Raw genomic sequence first — 14,288 nt, 5'->3', positions numbered from 1 at the left:
AAAGAAGATTAAATGGGTAACTTTTTCTTGATGTTGGGGCACTCAGCAGCTCCCAGGAAATCATCTCATTTTAGCAAGTAAAGGCTGTCGGTGGGAACTGGAGACTCGGGAAGGTTTTGAAGCAGTTTTGCGGTTTGCTCATTGGCGTAATGCACGGGAAACACATCCAGGAGGCCAAAGGCCACCAGGGCTGCAGTACCTATGCTGATGTTTCTCTCCAATTACTTATAGGAATGATTCAGTGAATTTATTCCCCGTTGGTTTCCGAGTAGAAAATCCTACGGCGTTTAGACGGATATGAGAGCAGAGGGAGGCTGGAAGTGATGCTTTAAAGCAAAACCTAAATCTGTTCCAGGGCAGATGGTTAATTGTGTGGTTCAATTTATTTGCCTAATGCAAATCACGTCCCATTTGCCCATGGCGCCAGGGGAACCAGATTCCTGTTTGTTTTGCTGAAAACTGGGCTGAGATTTCACTGCATCTTCTGTAGCTCCCACGTGAAGCTCCCCTGCAGTGATAAGGATTTGTGGTCCGCAGCAGAGGATCTCCGCATCTCCAGGGCTGGTGGAGAGGAGAAACATCAGCTCCCATGGAGAAGGTCTGGGATGGAGATGAGCTGCCATCATGGTGCTGGTTTGCTGGATTCAACCTCCCAGCTTCGTAGCACTAGGAGGTGCTTTAGTGGGTGACAGCATCCCCTTCTCCCATCCCAAACCCCGGCGTGGGGTGTGTCTGGGGGTCTGGGCCCCCCAGGTCCTCTCCAGCCTTGGACCAGGAAGGTGTTTTGGGGGGTTCCCAACTTCCCAAATGGGCCTAATTGAAGCCTAAAGAGATTTTTCACAGATTCATGGCTTTTCAAAGGAGAAATTTGCATATTAATAAGAAGCTGTTCAGACTGATTGGCTTAATGTGTTTGGGGTAAGTATAATTAAATGTCAAGGGAAATATATCATGAAGTAATGAAGCTGAAGCTAATTTATCAAAAAATGAGTCCTAGAGAGGGAGACATTTCCAATAATAAACAGTTCTTTAACCTTCCTCTTCAAGATGATTTGCTTAGTCAGGGCTGAAATGTGCAGTCTTGAGGATCCTCGAGTGAGAGAGGCATGGGATAGCGGAGGTGTTCCCATCCCCTCAGTGGTGCTCCCCAGTATAAACCCTTCTGCTCTGGGACCTGAGGCTGAGCCTATCAAGAGGGTCGACCCAGGTCCGGGTGGGAGAAGGTACAGCTCTGGTCCCTCCAAGGCCACCAGTAGCACCTGGGAGGATGTCTGGGGGGGGGGGGGTGTACAGGTGTAAAACTTTAGGGGTGCCATTAGGGAAGGAAAACAGGCCTGAGGTTTAATTATATCAGATGCTGGGTCACTTACGCCCTTCTTTTTCTCATCTCTCAGCCTTTTCTCTTTACTCTCTAGGCTTTTCAGAGCACAAGCCATCTCCTGCACTGTTCATGTACCAGCCAGGGATAAAGACCAGCACATCTTTAATAAGAGCAAAAAATACAGTGCACATTCAGAATTGTGATGCAGGCCCCAAACTGGGTATTTTAACACCCTAACTGGGGAGGCAGAGGCGGAGGTCCAGGCTGAAGGCTGTGCCAGTCCCTCTGAAGGCTGTGACTCACCTGCACCCTTCTGTGACGGAAGGTGGCTGTGAGCTCCTTCCCCGTGGCACAGCCCTGCAGCGGGCAGACGGGCACACGCTTCTCAGCAAACCTCTGCTTTGGGTGAACGCTGGGCTCATAGGATTAATTTCCAGCCATGCACTGACTGTCCTCTGCCATCCACCTCCAGCGGTGACATACTGCCGTGCGTGGTGGGAGCGGGACTGGCCGCGCTTGATTTGCACTTCGTGCACTTGCAAGGGAGAAAGGCTGGGTGCAAGGCTGTGAAAGGATTGTGCCCATCATCTCAGCTGGAAAATCCTCCTTTGGCATAATACAGCGTAGAAGGGAATCGGCAGGTTGCGGAATAATAGAGGCATCTGTGGAAGATAGCAGAAGTAGTGTCTATTTTCATTAAGAGCCAACAGTTACAATAAAAAACAGCACCAAAAAGCCAACAGAGCCAGCCACCAGAAGCCTGAATTTACCCAAGCAAATGCATCGGGAAATGAGGAATCACTTTTCATTTGGGAGCTACATTGGAAATACGATGAAATCACTGTGGGCCTGATTTCCGCCCCTGTAAGAATTAACTGGTGCTGCAGGGAGTTGGCAAACAGCTCGTGCCTTATGCCTGGAGCCCCAGCAATTGCTGGGGTTAAGCTCTTGCTGGGGAAGGTACATGGTGCTGGAGAGGCCACTGGGGTGTAAAAACATGGGGGGATCAAAAAATGCATGTGGCCACTGCTGGAGGTGATGCGTGCTGGGTCCAGATCTGAGGAGGAAGGGCAGGGTTTGCCCTCCCCGGTGCATGGCACATCGCAGAACTGAAGCTGCTGGAGTGCCTGGAGAGGAGCACTAAGACTGGGTTAAGGATCAGGCTCGTGGCAGGCTGAGGGGGAACCACTGCAGGACTCCTTGGTGGCAGAGATGGCTGATGAACCCATCCCCGACCCCAGCAGAGAAAGCTCCTTTAGATGACGCCTGGTGGTGTCTCCAGTCCGGTACAAAGGATGGAGATGTGGTAAAGGTGGCTGTGGTTAAGGGCTCTGGAGCTCTTCATCTTCTGGTAGACAGATGACTGGGATTTACCAGCAATGCCACCAGGCAGGACTCAGCATATTCCCAGATGAATGCAGAAATGTGCCACGGTGACTTGGCTTTTTAGCCGTTGGAAAGAAAACAACTACAAAACGCCCCTTTTGCAAACCCCAGCTGGTCAGCCCGGAGGAAGCGGCAGTGCCACCCATGATTGCCTCAGCTCTGATGAGTTTCTTGTTCCAGCAAAGAAAATCAATGGCTTGCACGGCTAATGGCATCAGAGAGTTTCTGCTTGTCGATAGCACTTAGGCACTGGTGGTCTCTGGGAGATGCCCAGATGTGCTTCCCAGCACAGCAGATTTTTGAGAGCCTCTCGGCACAGCTCTTTCTCCCAAACCGATCACAGGGTGCCAGGACAGCAGCATCGCCTCTTGTCACTGGCATTGCCTTCACCTGGGGCCAGGAGGCCACCAGGCGCCTCCCTGAGCACAGGGGTCCCCGCTTACCTGCTGCCCGCAAAGCAGCAGCTCTACCATCAATAATTAATCAGAGCAATTAGGCAGAGGGCTTGCATGCTGTAATTAGCTCAAATCAGTGCAACCTCCCTTCCTGGGGGGGGGGACGGGACAGAGAGGCAGGAGCTGAGCACCAAAAGCACAGCAGGGGGATGGTGCTGTTAAGCAAAGACCCTCTTGGTGTGCAAATGCCCCCCTGCCCCTTTGAAGCACCCAACAGCCCCATCGCGCCGGAGCTGGGGAAGCTGATGTGATGTTGGCATGTGCCTGCTTGTGCGGAGGTCTCAGGGGCAGAATGAGCCCCTTATCTTGGGGACACTGCTGCTTCCTGCTGGGTCACCTCCTCCTGGGGTCCGCGGGGCTCCGCTGCCCTGCCCTGGGCCTGGGATTGTTCCTGCTCTTCCTGAACAAGGTCATGGCCCTGAGATCCGGAAAGGGAGCATCCACCTGCGGAGCTATCAGCAATAGCCCGTGCAGACAAGCTGTTTTCTCCGTGGCATTTCTTTGATGGGTTTCCCAGCTCCTCAGGAAGGAGAAGGCTTCCTGGCTGTGGCCTCGGGATGGGGTGACGCTGGCTGTTAGCCCCCTGAATGTGACGCTGGGAGCTCCATGTCCAAGTCCCTGTTTTGGAGGCAGTGAGGTTGCTGGAGTGTTTCCTCTTAAATGCTGAAGTGGTTAAACCCACTGGTGGCCGGGAGCAGAGCTGCCCGGGGTGCTTGGCATGCAGCGGGGGTGCAACTGGGCAGTGGGTGTCTGCTGAGGACCCCTGAGAGGCTGGCACAGCCCTTGGGTGGATTCACAGGTGCATTTGCCAGGATACCTTTGGGGTGGGCATACCACCTGCCTTGTCCCTCTCTCTCACCCTGCCCTGGACAGACCCCGCGTGCTGGGTTTGGGAGTGGGACGACTGGCTTTGGCTGCTTCTGGGGGTCTGGATAGGGACAGGGCAGACATCTGGGGGTCCCTGTGGTCCTGCGGGCTGGAGTTTAGGTGGAGGGTTGCACCACGGGTGCTGGCTGCATCCTGTGTTGGGCTGTCAGCCATCTCCTAAACTTCAGAGGGAGCTTAATTGGAAGGAGAGGAGGAAGGGCCGGGAAGGCAGCTCCGCTGATAAGATGCTACTTGACAGATACAGTGTGGAAACAGATGCTACGGGCTGCAGATGTAATGAGATACATAAATACTGAGACTTGGTCAAATAAACGCCAGCATCCGCTGGAAGGATGAGCCTGGGAGCTCCCGATGCCGCGAACCTTGCGGCAGCAGCAAGTGCAGAGCAGTCAGATCGGTGGGGTGGGGGCAGGGGAGGCCCCGTCTGCCAGAGCCTTGTGTTGGGGACAGTGGCACATTAATAGTGTGCTGTGTTTGTCCCCTGCAGTGATGCCTATGGGCAGGGCTGTGCCCACAGCACCCAGCAGTGACTGTCCCTGCACCCTGTGATGGTGCCTGCACTCAGGGCCAGCTCCTGCCACCAGCTGTGGGGTTTGGGGTATTTCCAAAGTGCCTAAAAATGACGATATGCCCTGTGTGCTTTGCGACCTGCCCTTTCATCCCAGCACAGCCCAATGCAAGGAAGCCCTGTTTTCATGTATGCTTTGAATTTTTAAATTAAAAAAACTGCTCTGGAGTATTTGGGATAGTAAAAAACCTGTGTCCTGGGAGGGACCTGGTGGAGCTGGGCAGGGGGAGGGTGCGGGGGTGGCAGGAGCCTCCTCTGCACGTCTCGGGGAGCAAATAACCCAGGGACCATTACCTGCTCACAGAAATGAAGCAGTCCTGCTGGATGGCTTTCCAACCACGGCCCAGGGGACAGACCAGGACTATCCCAGCAGGTGATGCACTCATCCTGCATGGATCGCAGTGGTTCAGTGGGGCAGAAGAGCAGAGCCATGAGAAAACCCAAGGCCCCTGACTCTACCACAGTTGCTTCACGAGGGTGCAGGTGTCCTCTGGGAGATGATGGTTGTGCTGTAGGTCCCCCCAGTAACACCCAGATTTCCCTGAGTGCTGCCTTCGCCCAGAGAACATGCCTTGGCAGCAGGATGGGTAGAGGTGGAAGAGATCCATGACCCCTGTTGTCCTCTCCCAGGGCTATTCCTGCCTCTTATTTTGCTCCATCTCAGACCAATCCATTCTCCATTAAAACCAATGGCAAGGGTGTCCTTTTTGATATCAGTGTCAGTTGGCATGGATTTTACATCTAGCAACACAATGAGTGATTTTCCTTTTTCCTTGCCTCTTGCTCTCTTTTCAGCTTCCTCAGTCCCACAGCTTTTCTTGCAGTTTTGTTGTTGTTTTTTGTTTTGTTTTGTTTTTTAATTTTTATCAGGTTCCTGAAATGCATCTTTCCATTTATTGATTTCACCTGACATCTAAAGGAAGGCGAAGTGGAAGGCACAACTAATTCTGACATTCCCTCACAGCTCATCAAAGCAAATTTAGGGCTTGCCAGAGCTGCCAGGGCAGCACAGCCCCTGGGTTGAGACACTGGCCTCATAGGAGGGACAAATCCACCTCTTTAGGCAGCATTTTTAAATTTTATATATATGTACACGCTACTGGTTACATCAAGCTATCACTCTTTGTTTTCAATCATCTCCTGTTCATACTGTGATGGTACTTCTGGGAGCACAGGCTCCGGGGTGGGGAAGGGCAAGTGCTTGTGGTAGCGGGTTTTGATGTTTCTTAATACATTTCTGTTGTAGAGTCACTAAAAATAATTTAGAAGAAAAAGAGAAATAGTGGTAGGGGGAGGAGAAGACAACTTGCTGGTGGGTGCAGTAGCAGAGGGAGCAATGCCCGCCGCTTCGGGGGAATGAGGCTGCATCAAAGCACAGTGATTGCTGTGCCTCAGTTTCCCCATCCTCCTCATTCAATAGCTTCGTGCTGGAGAAGGCTCCATGTTTCCCCAGGATGGCCAGCTGTGTTACATGCCCATCATCATGGTGTCTGGCCCCTCCCTGGAGGCAAATTCTGGCAGCATTTCTGTAGGGAAGTGAGAGGGGAAATAAGCACACACACACAGAGCCCCCCCCAGCAGTTTATTTTCCCTCTCTATGCTGCTCTCCTAGCCCTGCCACAGCACCCACCATCATGCCAGTCACATCTAGAAGGCTGCACACAAGTGAGAGAGGCAGAGAGATGCTGCCAAGTGGGACTGCAGGGCACAGGGTGCCAGTGCCCATCTCACCTCAGCTCTGCCTGGTGTTCCAGGTGGCTGATGGAGGAGGGGGTTTCCCTCGAGCCTTGCTGGCTCCCAGAGATGACAGGAAGGTATTTTTCCTCCTTCTCCCCTTCCTCCCATACACAAAGACCAGATAATCCTGCACGAACAAGCCAACTGAATTGTTAACCATGCTGTCACTTTGCGCTGCAAAGGCAGAACTCAGGACGGGTGTTTGCTGGTGGGAGAGTGTCCGACCCTCACCATGACCCCGTGTGACATTTCTGGGAGCATATTTGGCTCTTCCTTGCCGGAAAGGCTCTTCTGTGGGACTCAGGGTCCCACAGCTGATTGCAGAACTGTTGGGCTCTTTTGGAAAGAGCAGCATTTCTTTGATACGTTTTCCTATGATGACCTCTTTGGTGGCACTTCCTTAAAAACAGCCCTTGCCACCACCGGGACTTCCTTTCCCACCGCTGCTGCGGGCTGGGGCGTTCCACAATCCCAGCCAGACCCCGGCCGTTGGAGCTGGAGCAGAACCAAACTGCAGCTGCTTTAAGCTGAGCAGGGCAAAAAGTAACAGAGGGCAGATTTTTTTTCTTTGAAGATCGGTCTCAGGTGTTTATTGTCATGTTCATTGACAACTCATCTCAAGCCGTGGAAAGAGGGAGGTTCCTTGGATGCTCTAATACCTGCCTGGGGGTTTTCCTTCACCACGGTTGCATTGTATGTATCCTACTGCTTGGACCAGTGGCTCAGGCTAGTGGCAAAGAAAGAAAAAGCACCTGGAGGCTGAAACAAGGGACCCCCAAGCCCAGGCTGGCCAGGGAAGGCTTCTTGGGGTGCAGTGCAGGTGTAAGCAATGTCTTTCTGCTGTGTCACATAACCCTGCTGCAACTTGCAGGGTGTGTAATGGAAAGGTCCCGATAGCTGAAGTCACCAGCACCTTTGGGAAAGCCCGTCTCTGTGTAAACAGGCTGTGTGCGACTGTTTCTGCTTCACTCCCATCCTTTATCCAGCGGATAGCTCCCGGCCTGCGTGCCCTTTCGGGGCTGCGGCCAGGTCAGTGGGACTGCAGCCAGAGATAAGGGGAAACATTGGTGCGCGGAGAAGGGGGCTCTCCCTTCGCTGCCACTGCTGCTGCTGCAAACAGCTGGGGAGAGCACTGCGCTGGCCCAGCAGCATGCTAGAGGGGTGCAGGGACACAAACAGTGTCCCCGAGCTGCCGCTGCCATGCGGATGCCCCAGCTGTGGGCTTTTCTGTATCTCAGCACTTGGCTGATGGTGGTTTTGCACGTTCAGTCTATACCTCTGCCATGTTCGCTGGGGTGCTTGCAGACCCGCTCTGCTTGCCCCTCCTGCACCAAGTGAAGCCGTGACTGACCCAGCACAGCAGAGGCTGTCAGGGTGAGCATGTGCCCACATCTCAGCCACCCCCAGTTTGCTGGCACTGGGACTATGTCATCAGGTTTTGGTGAGCAGGGACTGATCTTTCTTGTTTGCTGCTCCGGCAACAAGGAGCTGCATTGCTGCAAGGTGCAAGCTGCAAACCCCAGAGCTGGTTCAAACCCTCTCTCTGCATCCTCATCCTCCTCCTTGGTTATATTGCAATTGCCATTTGCCATTTCAGGCAGTGCACAAACTCGCTTTGCTGCTGCAGGTGAGCTTGAGCTAGACCTGGCCGTGCACTCAGACGCAGAAGGGTGTGCAGCTGAGGTGCTGCTTTGGTACAGGTCAGTGCTGACCCTGGGAGCACGGGGTGGGGGGATGACACCATCCTTCCTTCCCCAGGGCATCAGGCTTGGCGCACCTTATTCTGGATGATCCTTTCAATCCATCCAGCCTGACTGCCCGGGGTCTGACAGGATGATGATTTTTAAAAGGTCATACTAGGACTGCCAGGGAGAAGGAACTCGCCTTCTGGGGCTAAGAGAAGATGCACATGACTGGGGCAGGCTTCACTAGAGGCCAGGGAGCATGTGGGGCTGATCGCTGTAATTGCAGCAGCTTTATTACCGCTCTGTGTTGCGACGGCATGAGGCCTTGTGAAGAGCTGCCCTTATCTGCCGACGTCAGCCTCCTTTCAAGAGAGATCTGGACTAGATTTATGTGGGAAAGGTTTGCAGCAAGTCCAGCCACAGCTGCTTTTAATGGCTCACATGCTGCCAAGGAGCCCAGGAGGTCCTGAGCAGGACATGGCTTGGTCTAGCTGGGAGCAAAGCAGCAGCTGTACTTCCAACAGCAAACACGCCTCGAGTTTTCTGGATCCAATGACCAAGTGCTGTTCCCACCTCTATGGGAAACAGCAGCACAGGGCTGTTCTTCCTACATGAAACAGGCTGTCCCATCCCAAAAATCACATTTCTGGAACAACCGGTGTTTGTTTTCTTGATAATCACCAGCTTCTCATGCTGCTTCGAGTTGGTGGGACAGCAGCACAGGTCAACTGAGGCAAACCAGCTGTTTGAACCCATTTTCTGGCCCCTGATGGAGCCGAGGTGGGTACCCAGCATGGGCTGGCAGCAAACACCAGCAACATGTACCATTGCATCCGTTCCTCCGAGCTGAATTTCCAGAAACACAAACCTTAGGTGCTCAGTCTTGTAAGGAGGGAGCCTGATATGTTATTCTGGCTTCTTGACATGAAGTGATGCTTTCTTCCCCGGAGTTGTGCTCTCGCTAAGAACAGGGACTCGAGATCAGGTGACATCTCTGTGGACTCTGGTCTCCAGGATGGGGGTCGAGCCAACACCCTGCTTGCCCTGGGAAACTGAAAAGTCAAGTGTTTTAAAGGCATCATTGTACAGTCCATAAAGGGCTACAAAAGCCATAATAAACACGTCAGCAGCGATCAAACCCCGCACCAGGAGTGTCTGAGGGTTGGCAGCCTGTTACTGGGGTGTCTTAATGTGACCCCAGCACTAAAGTGCTGATGTCAAGGACTGACACACCAGGGTGCAACAGGAAATCCCAGAGCAGCACCATGTGCATTGCTGGGACCTGTAACCACCTGGTGCTCAGCCCCTGCACAGCATCGCCCCCCAGCCCAGCCCTCCGGGGCAGCCAGCCCTGCAGCTGGCCTGGGGCTGGAGGGTTTGCTGCAGCAGCTCCGAGGGAAGGCAAATCCAAACCGTTGCATTGCCAAAGTGAAGTCCTGCGAAGCCCATTGGCGTGGGGAAGGGGCCACAAGCCCCCTGTGAGCAGTAGCCCCATCAGCTGCCTCCAGGGCTTTGGCCGGACACAGAACAGCCGTCTCAGATGCCACTGCTGGGAAGAAAGTGTGGACCTGGAAAAGGCCAGATATGAATATGCATGCATAGCCGAAATGCTCCCTTTGAGGAAAGTCTTCCTCCCCTATTAAGTAATTAAATAAAGCTCCAAGCTCTACTAAAATTAAAATAACAGAATCCATTTATTCTGGCAGGGCTCGCTGGTGGCTGTTCTTGCCAAAAACATTTTTGTGGTTCTTGTCTTTTCAAGTGGCTCTTTTGCAATAAAACCCAGATGCCATTAGTCCAAGGAGGCCTCCAGGCAACTGTTTATGTCCATGAAAGATGCCCTTTGTAATTAATTAATCTCCCAAAAGCTGTGGTAGCACATTCCCTGTGGCTCCTGGCGTGTCCCTGCCCGCCAGCCCTGGCAGCGGAGGTGCGTGCTCATTCCTGGGCGCTGAAGAAAGCTTTTGTGTGTTGCAGCCTCGCCATGAAAGGGGTTAATCTCCTCCTTGGGAAGACACAGCGGAGATTTCAACACTTATCAAAACACAAACAGCAGTCAGCGTGCCTTCCCGCTGCCCTCGCCCTGCTGCCGGTTCAGCAGCTCCTGCTCTTGCTCAACAGCGACTTGCAGTTGCTGTGTTATAGGGGCAGGGACCAGCCCGGGAGCGAGCTGGCAGGTGGTGGGGAAGGGGGCTCGACCTGGTTCCTTCACCCTCTCGGGGGTTCAGGTGCTTCCAGATGACTCAGTCGTCACAGGGTTTCCAAAGCAGAGGGCAACGCCACCACAGCTGAGAAATGTGGGCTTGGTACACACGGGGGGAAAAGGTGATTCGTGAGGTTGCACTGAGCAAAATCACCTTATGACCAGCTGCGCCGGGCCAGAGTAAAGAGCCACCCCGCCCAGTACCTCCTTCCACACGGTGCCTGGTACCAGTATTCGCAGCTATGTGTATGAAAGCTGGTGGGTTTTAGGGCTCATTCTCCTGTTATCGCCTCCCAGTTGAGGGCAATCAAGGCTGGAGGCTCCCTGTGGCTGAAAGTGGCTCTGGGACTCTTACATTTCATTGCCACCAATTTATTTCGTCGACCATGAATCTGGCTGGTCTGTTGCTGAACCATTTATAATTTTGGCCTTTGCAGCATCAGGTGATGGCAAATTCCACCACAGAATTATGTCCCTGCTTGGCAGAGGCCACCCTTAGTGTCAGCAGCGATTGCCTTTATGTCTTCACATCCTTCAGGATGCACAAGATGCTCTCTCATACCCTTCAGCTTGTTTCATCTCCAGCTTGAATGTCCCCAAATTCATGGAGTTTTGCCCAAACAGAAACTCTCAGCAAAGACCAGCAAAGATTTGGGTTCTCTAGGACCGTGTCTGCTCAGCCTCTATGTAATGTGGTTGCAAACAGAAAGAATTGCTTTAGGAAGGGTCAGTCCTCGCTGCCTCATTTGTAATGTAACGACTCAGCCTGGGGTTTGGTTGTTATTGGGTTTTTTAGCTGTTGTTGGCTTTTCATTGTTGCTTTTTTGATAGATGAGTTTAATTTTGCTGGCATATTGCACAGGTTTGCAAACCAGATGTTGCTGCTGCAAGACGGTAACAATAATGCGGGCAGGGAGCAGTTCATCACGGCACACGGGTGTCGCAACCGCAGCAAGGTCAAAGACAAGGGGTCAGGGCATGGGGGGGATGCGGGTCCCTGCTCCTGGGGACACAGGGCTGCAGTTGCCATGAGAACTGCTGGTGGCATGGCGGTGAATGTCGCAGGCACTGCAGCCACCTCCCATCCATCTCCCATTCCCCCCGGGAAGGACTGGACTGTTGGAAGGAGACCAAGCTGTGGGGAGAGAAGCTCTGCTGAGAGCCTGGCTGGAGGGGTGGGTCTGTGTAACCAACTGGTGACAGTGTGAATCACTGGTGTGACTCCTGTCTGGGGGTGATACCGAGGGTCATGAGAAGGCGAGGGGACGGGAAGCGGTGTAGCAGGCAAGGGGGAGCAAGGAGAGGAGCTGGAAGCACCCAGGAGGAGCAAACGGCTGCTCACGTGGTTACTACACCTTCCTGGCTTGCCTTGTTTAACATGGAGGAGCTCAGGTTATCCTGCGGCCAAATCCCACGGTCCTTCAGCAGATCACACCCGACGCCTGGCCCAGGAGGGTTTAAACTCTCAGGGCAACCATGGAGCAGGATGGACCCTGGCCTGAGCCCCCAGCCTCTTCCCACTCCCAGCTGGGAGAGCCCGCGAAGCAGCCTGCGTGTAGGATTTCTTTGGGTAGAAGAAGGAAATCACTGAGGTCAGGGGGCTGATATTGCACATTTTTATGTGACATCAGCTTGCTGCCACCTTTAAAATACCAAAAGATAGAGTCTTACAGCCTGGCCCTTGAAAATCCCATGTGCCCTGCAGGAAGGGAGTGTGTTACTCCAGAAATTCACTGTTATTCCAGGGAATTTAAGCCAATGTACAGGAAACCCCAGCGTGGAGTGGGAGGAATTTAAAGGGATAGGGCATTAGGATTGTAGAGAAGTGCTGTGTTCTTACAGTACCATTGCAAGAAGGGAGGTGGGATCCCCTTCAAGAAGCCCCTTGGAAGCCTTGAATATGCAAAATGGATTTAGGGCTAATTCTAGGTAAATAGGCAGCCAAAGGCAGTGGGGAATCAGGAGTGTGTTTAGATGCTTTGCTGCATCAGAGCATTATGGGCCTCGTGACAAGCCACACAGAGGAAGGAAAGCTGGGCTGGAGGCGTGAGGCTCAGAAGCATCCTGCCCCTGGTACCCAGGGCATCCCCAGAGCACTGCCTGCCCTCAGCGCCTCCCACCCCACCTGGGGGCATTCAGCTCTAATGTCTCCCTCTCTCCCCCTCTCTCAGGGACCTCATGCCCAGGACCCTGGAGGGGCAGATCACCATGGAGAAGACCCCCAGCTACTTTGTCACCAAGGAGGCCCCTGCCCGCATCTCCTCCATGTCCAAGGGCACGAAGCTCATCGTGGTGGTGCGGGACCCCGTGACCAGAGCCATCTCAGACTATACCCAGACGCTCTCCAAGAAGCCCGACATCCCCACCTTTGAGAGCCTGACCTTCAAAAACAGGACTACAGGCCTGATCGACACCTCGTGGAGCGCCATCCAGATTGGCATCTACGCCAAGCACCTGGAGAACTGGCTCCTCTACTTCCCCATCGGGCAGATCCTCTTTGTCAGTGGGGAGAGGCTGATCAGCGACCCCGCGGGGGAGCTGGGCAGGGTCCAGGACTTTCTGGGCCTCAAGAGGATCATCACCGACAAACACTTCTACTTCAACAAAACCAAGGGGTTCCCGTGCCTGAAGAAGGCGGAGGGCAGCAGCAAGCCCCACTGCCTGGGGAAGACGAAAGGCAGGACCCACCCCGACATAGACCAGGAGGTGGTGCAGAGACTGCGGGACTTCTACCGGCCCTTCAACATGAAGTTCTACCAGATGACGGGGCAGGACTTTGGCTGGGACTGAGGCTGAAAAAAATAATTTAAGAAAAGGAAAATATAATATAATATATATTTTTTTTACATATAAGTAGAGAGGGGGAAAATACAGAAAAAAAATAGTTGTGCTGAAACATGATTTGTTCTGATTTTTTTTCTTTTGACACCAATTAGTTTTCTTTCTTATCTGAGAGATGAGGTGATGTGTCCGTCTGGAAGAGGAGGCTGTGAACAGCAACCTAGTCCTATTGACATCGCCTGCAGTGTGGCTGCTTCCTTCAGTGGGCCCAGGGTTTGGCACTGTCTCTGTAGAAAAAAATGCAGGTGCAAAGTTTTTAGGTGTCGCCAGGTCCCCCTCCAGAAGTGACAGAGGTGCTTGGGGGAGTGCAGAGCCTTACTGGAAGGTCAGGCAAATTTTGGCTGGCAAATGCCATTTTAGACCGGACCTCATCACTTTTGGCAATGGAACAAAGGAGGTTTAATATCTAATTTGCCTTTCAAAACTTTATTTAGGGGATTTCTTTATTGCATGAAACCCTTGGTGAATTTTTTTTTTCATTTATCCCATTTTTTTTTACTTTTGCCCCCCCCCCCCCAAATCAAGCTCTTTTCATCAACCAAACTTATTTTTCATCTTACAGAAGCCAAAACCAATAATCCTTTGTTTTGTTTTGAGACAAAACAGCTTTAGTAGCCAAAAGTGAAAGAAAACAAATTATTCTTTTGACTCCATGATGAAAATTGCCAGGTAGTCAAAAGGCCTCATTCACAGGAGCTGGCTCTAAACCAGTGTTCCCCGCTGCCAGCAACAGGGACTCCCTTCTCCTCCGCTGACAGCAAAGCGCTTTTCCCAAGGGGGCCCATCTGAAGGGATCTAAGTGATGGGCAAGGAAGGTCCACACTGAGGTGATGTTCATGGTACGTCTGTCTTGAAGGTGATGGGGGACCCACCATCCCACCACTCGTATGCAGGGAGCAGGTTCACACTGTCTGCTGCATGCTATTTAAACCATAATGAAGATTTTTTTCAGTTGGACCAGTCTTAAAAGAAAAGCAGTGGAGAAAGGGTTGGGGGGGGGGGGGGGGGGGGAGGGGCGGGAAATGAACAAAAATCACATCCAGAAAGGGGAGAGAATGAGGAGAAGATGATGGAAGTTTTGTTGTCCTTGCCTAAAGGAGAACTGAGGGGGGAGCCAGAAGAAGAGCACTGGTTGTGCAGGGCTTTAAAAATTGTCAGGCAAAACAAATCTCCTTTATCACCTTTTTTGGCTGGTAAAAAAGTC

At 52.6% G+C, this 14,288-nt stretch overlaps 1 protein-coding gene across 1 annotated transcript in view; it reads left to right on the top strand.

The window, feature by feature from the left end:
• LOC308067767 (heparan sulfate glucosamine 3-O-sulfotransferase 3A1-like) overlaps positions 1-13,274 on the top strand; it is a 35,505-nt gene extending 22,231 nt beyond the window's left edge. Inside the window, exon 2 of the mRNA XM_080397148.1 lies at positions 12,415-13,274. Coding sequence (XP_080253274.1) covers positions 12,415-13,033 — 619 coding nt within the window. The 3' untranslated portion in view covers positions 13,034-13,274. The remainder of the gene's footprint in view (positions 1-12,414) is intronic.
• The last annotated feature ends 1,014 nt before the right edge of the window (positions 13,275-14,288 follow it).

The sequence above is a fragment of the Falco punctatus genome, assembly GCF_963210335.1.
Source record: "Falco punctatus genome assembly, chromosome: 1".
In the NCBI taxonomy this organism is placed as follows: Eukaryota; Metazoa; Chordata; class Aves; order Falconiformes; family Falconidae; genus Falco; species Falco punctatus.
Note: the sequence above shows the minus strand (reverse complement) of the source record. Positions and strands in the feature narration are given on the sequence as shown.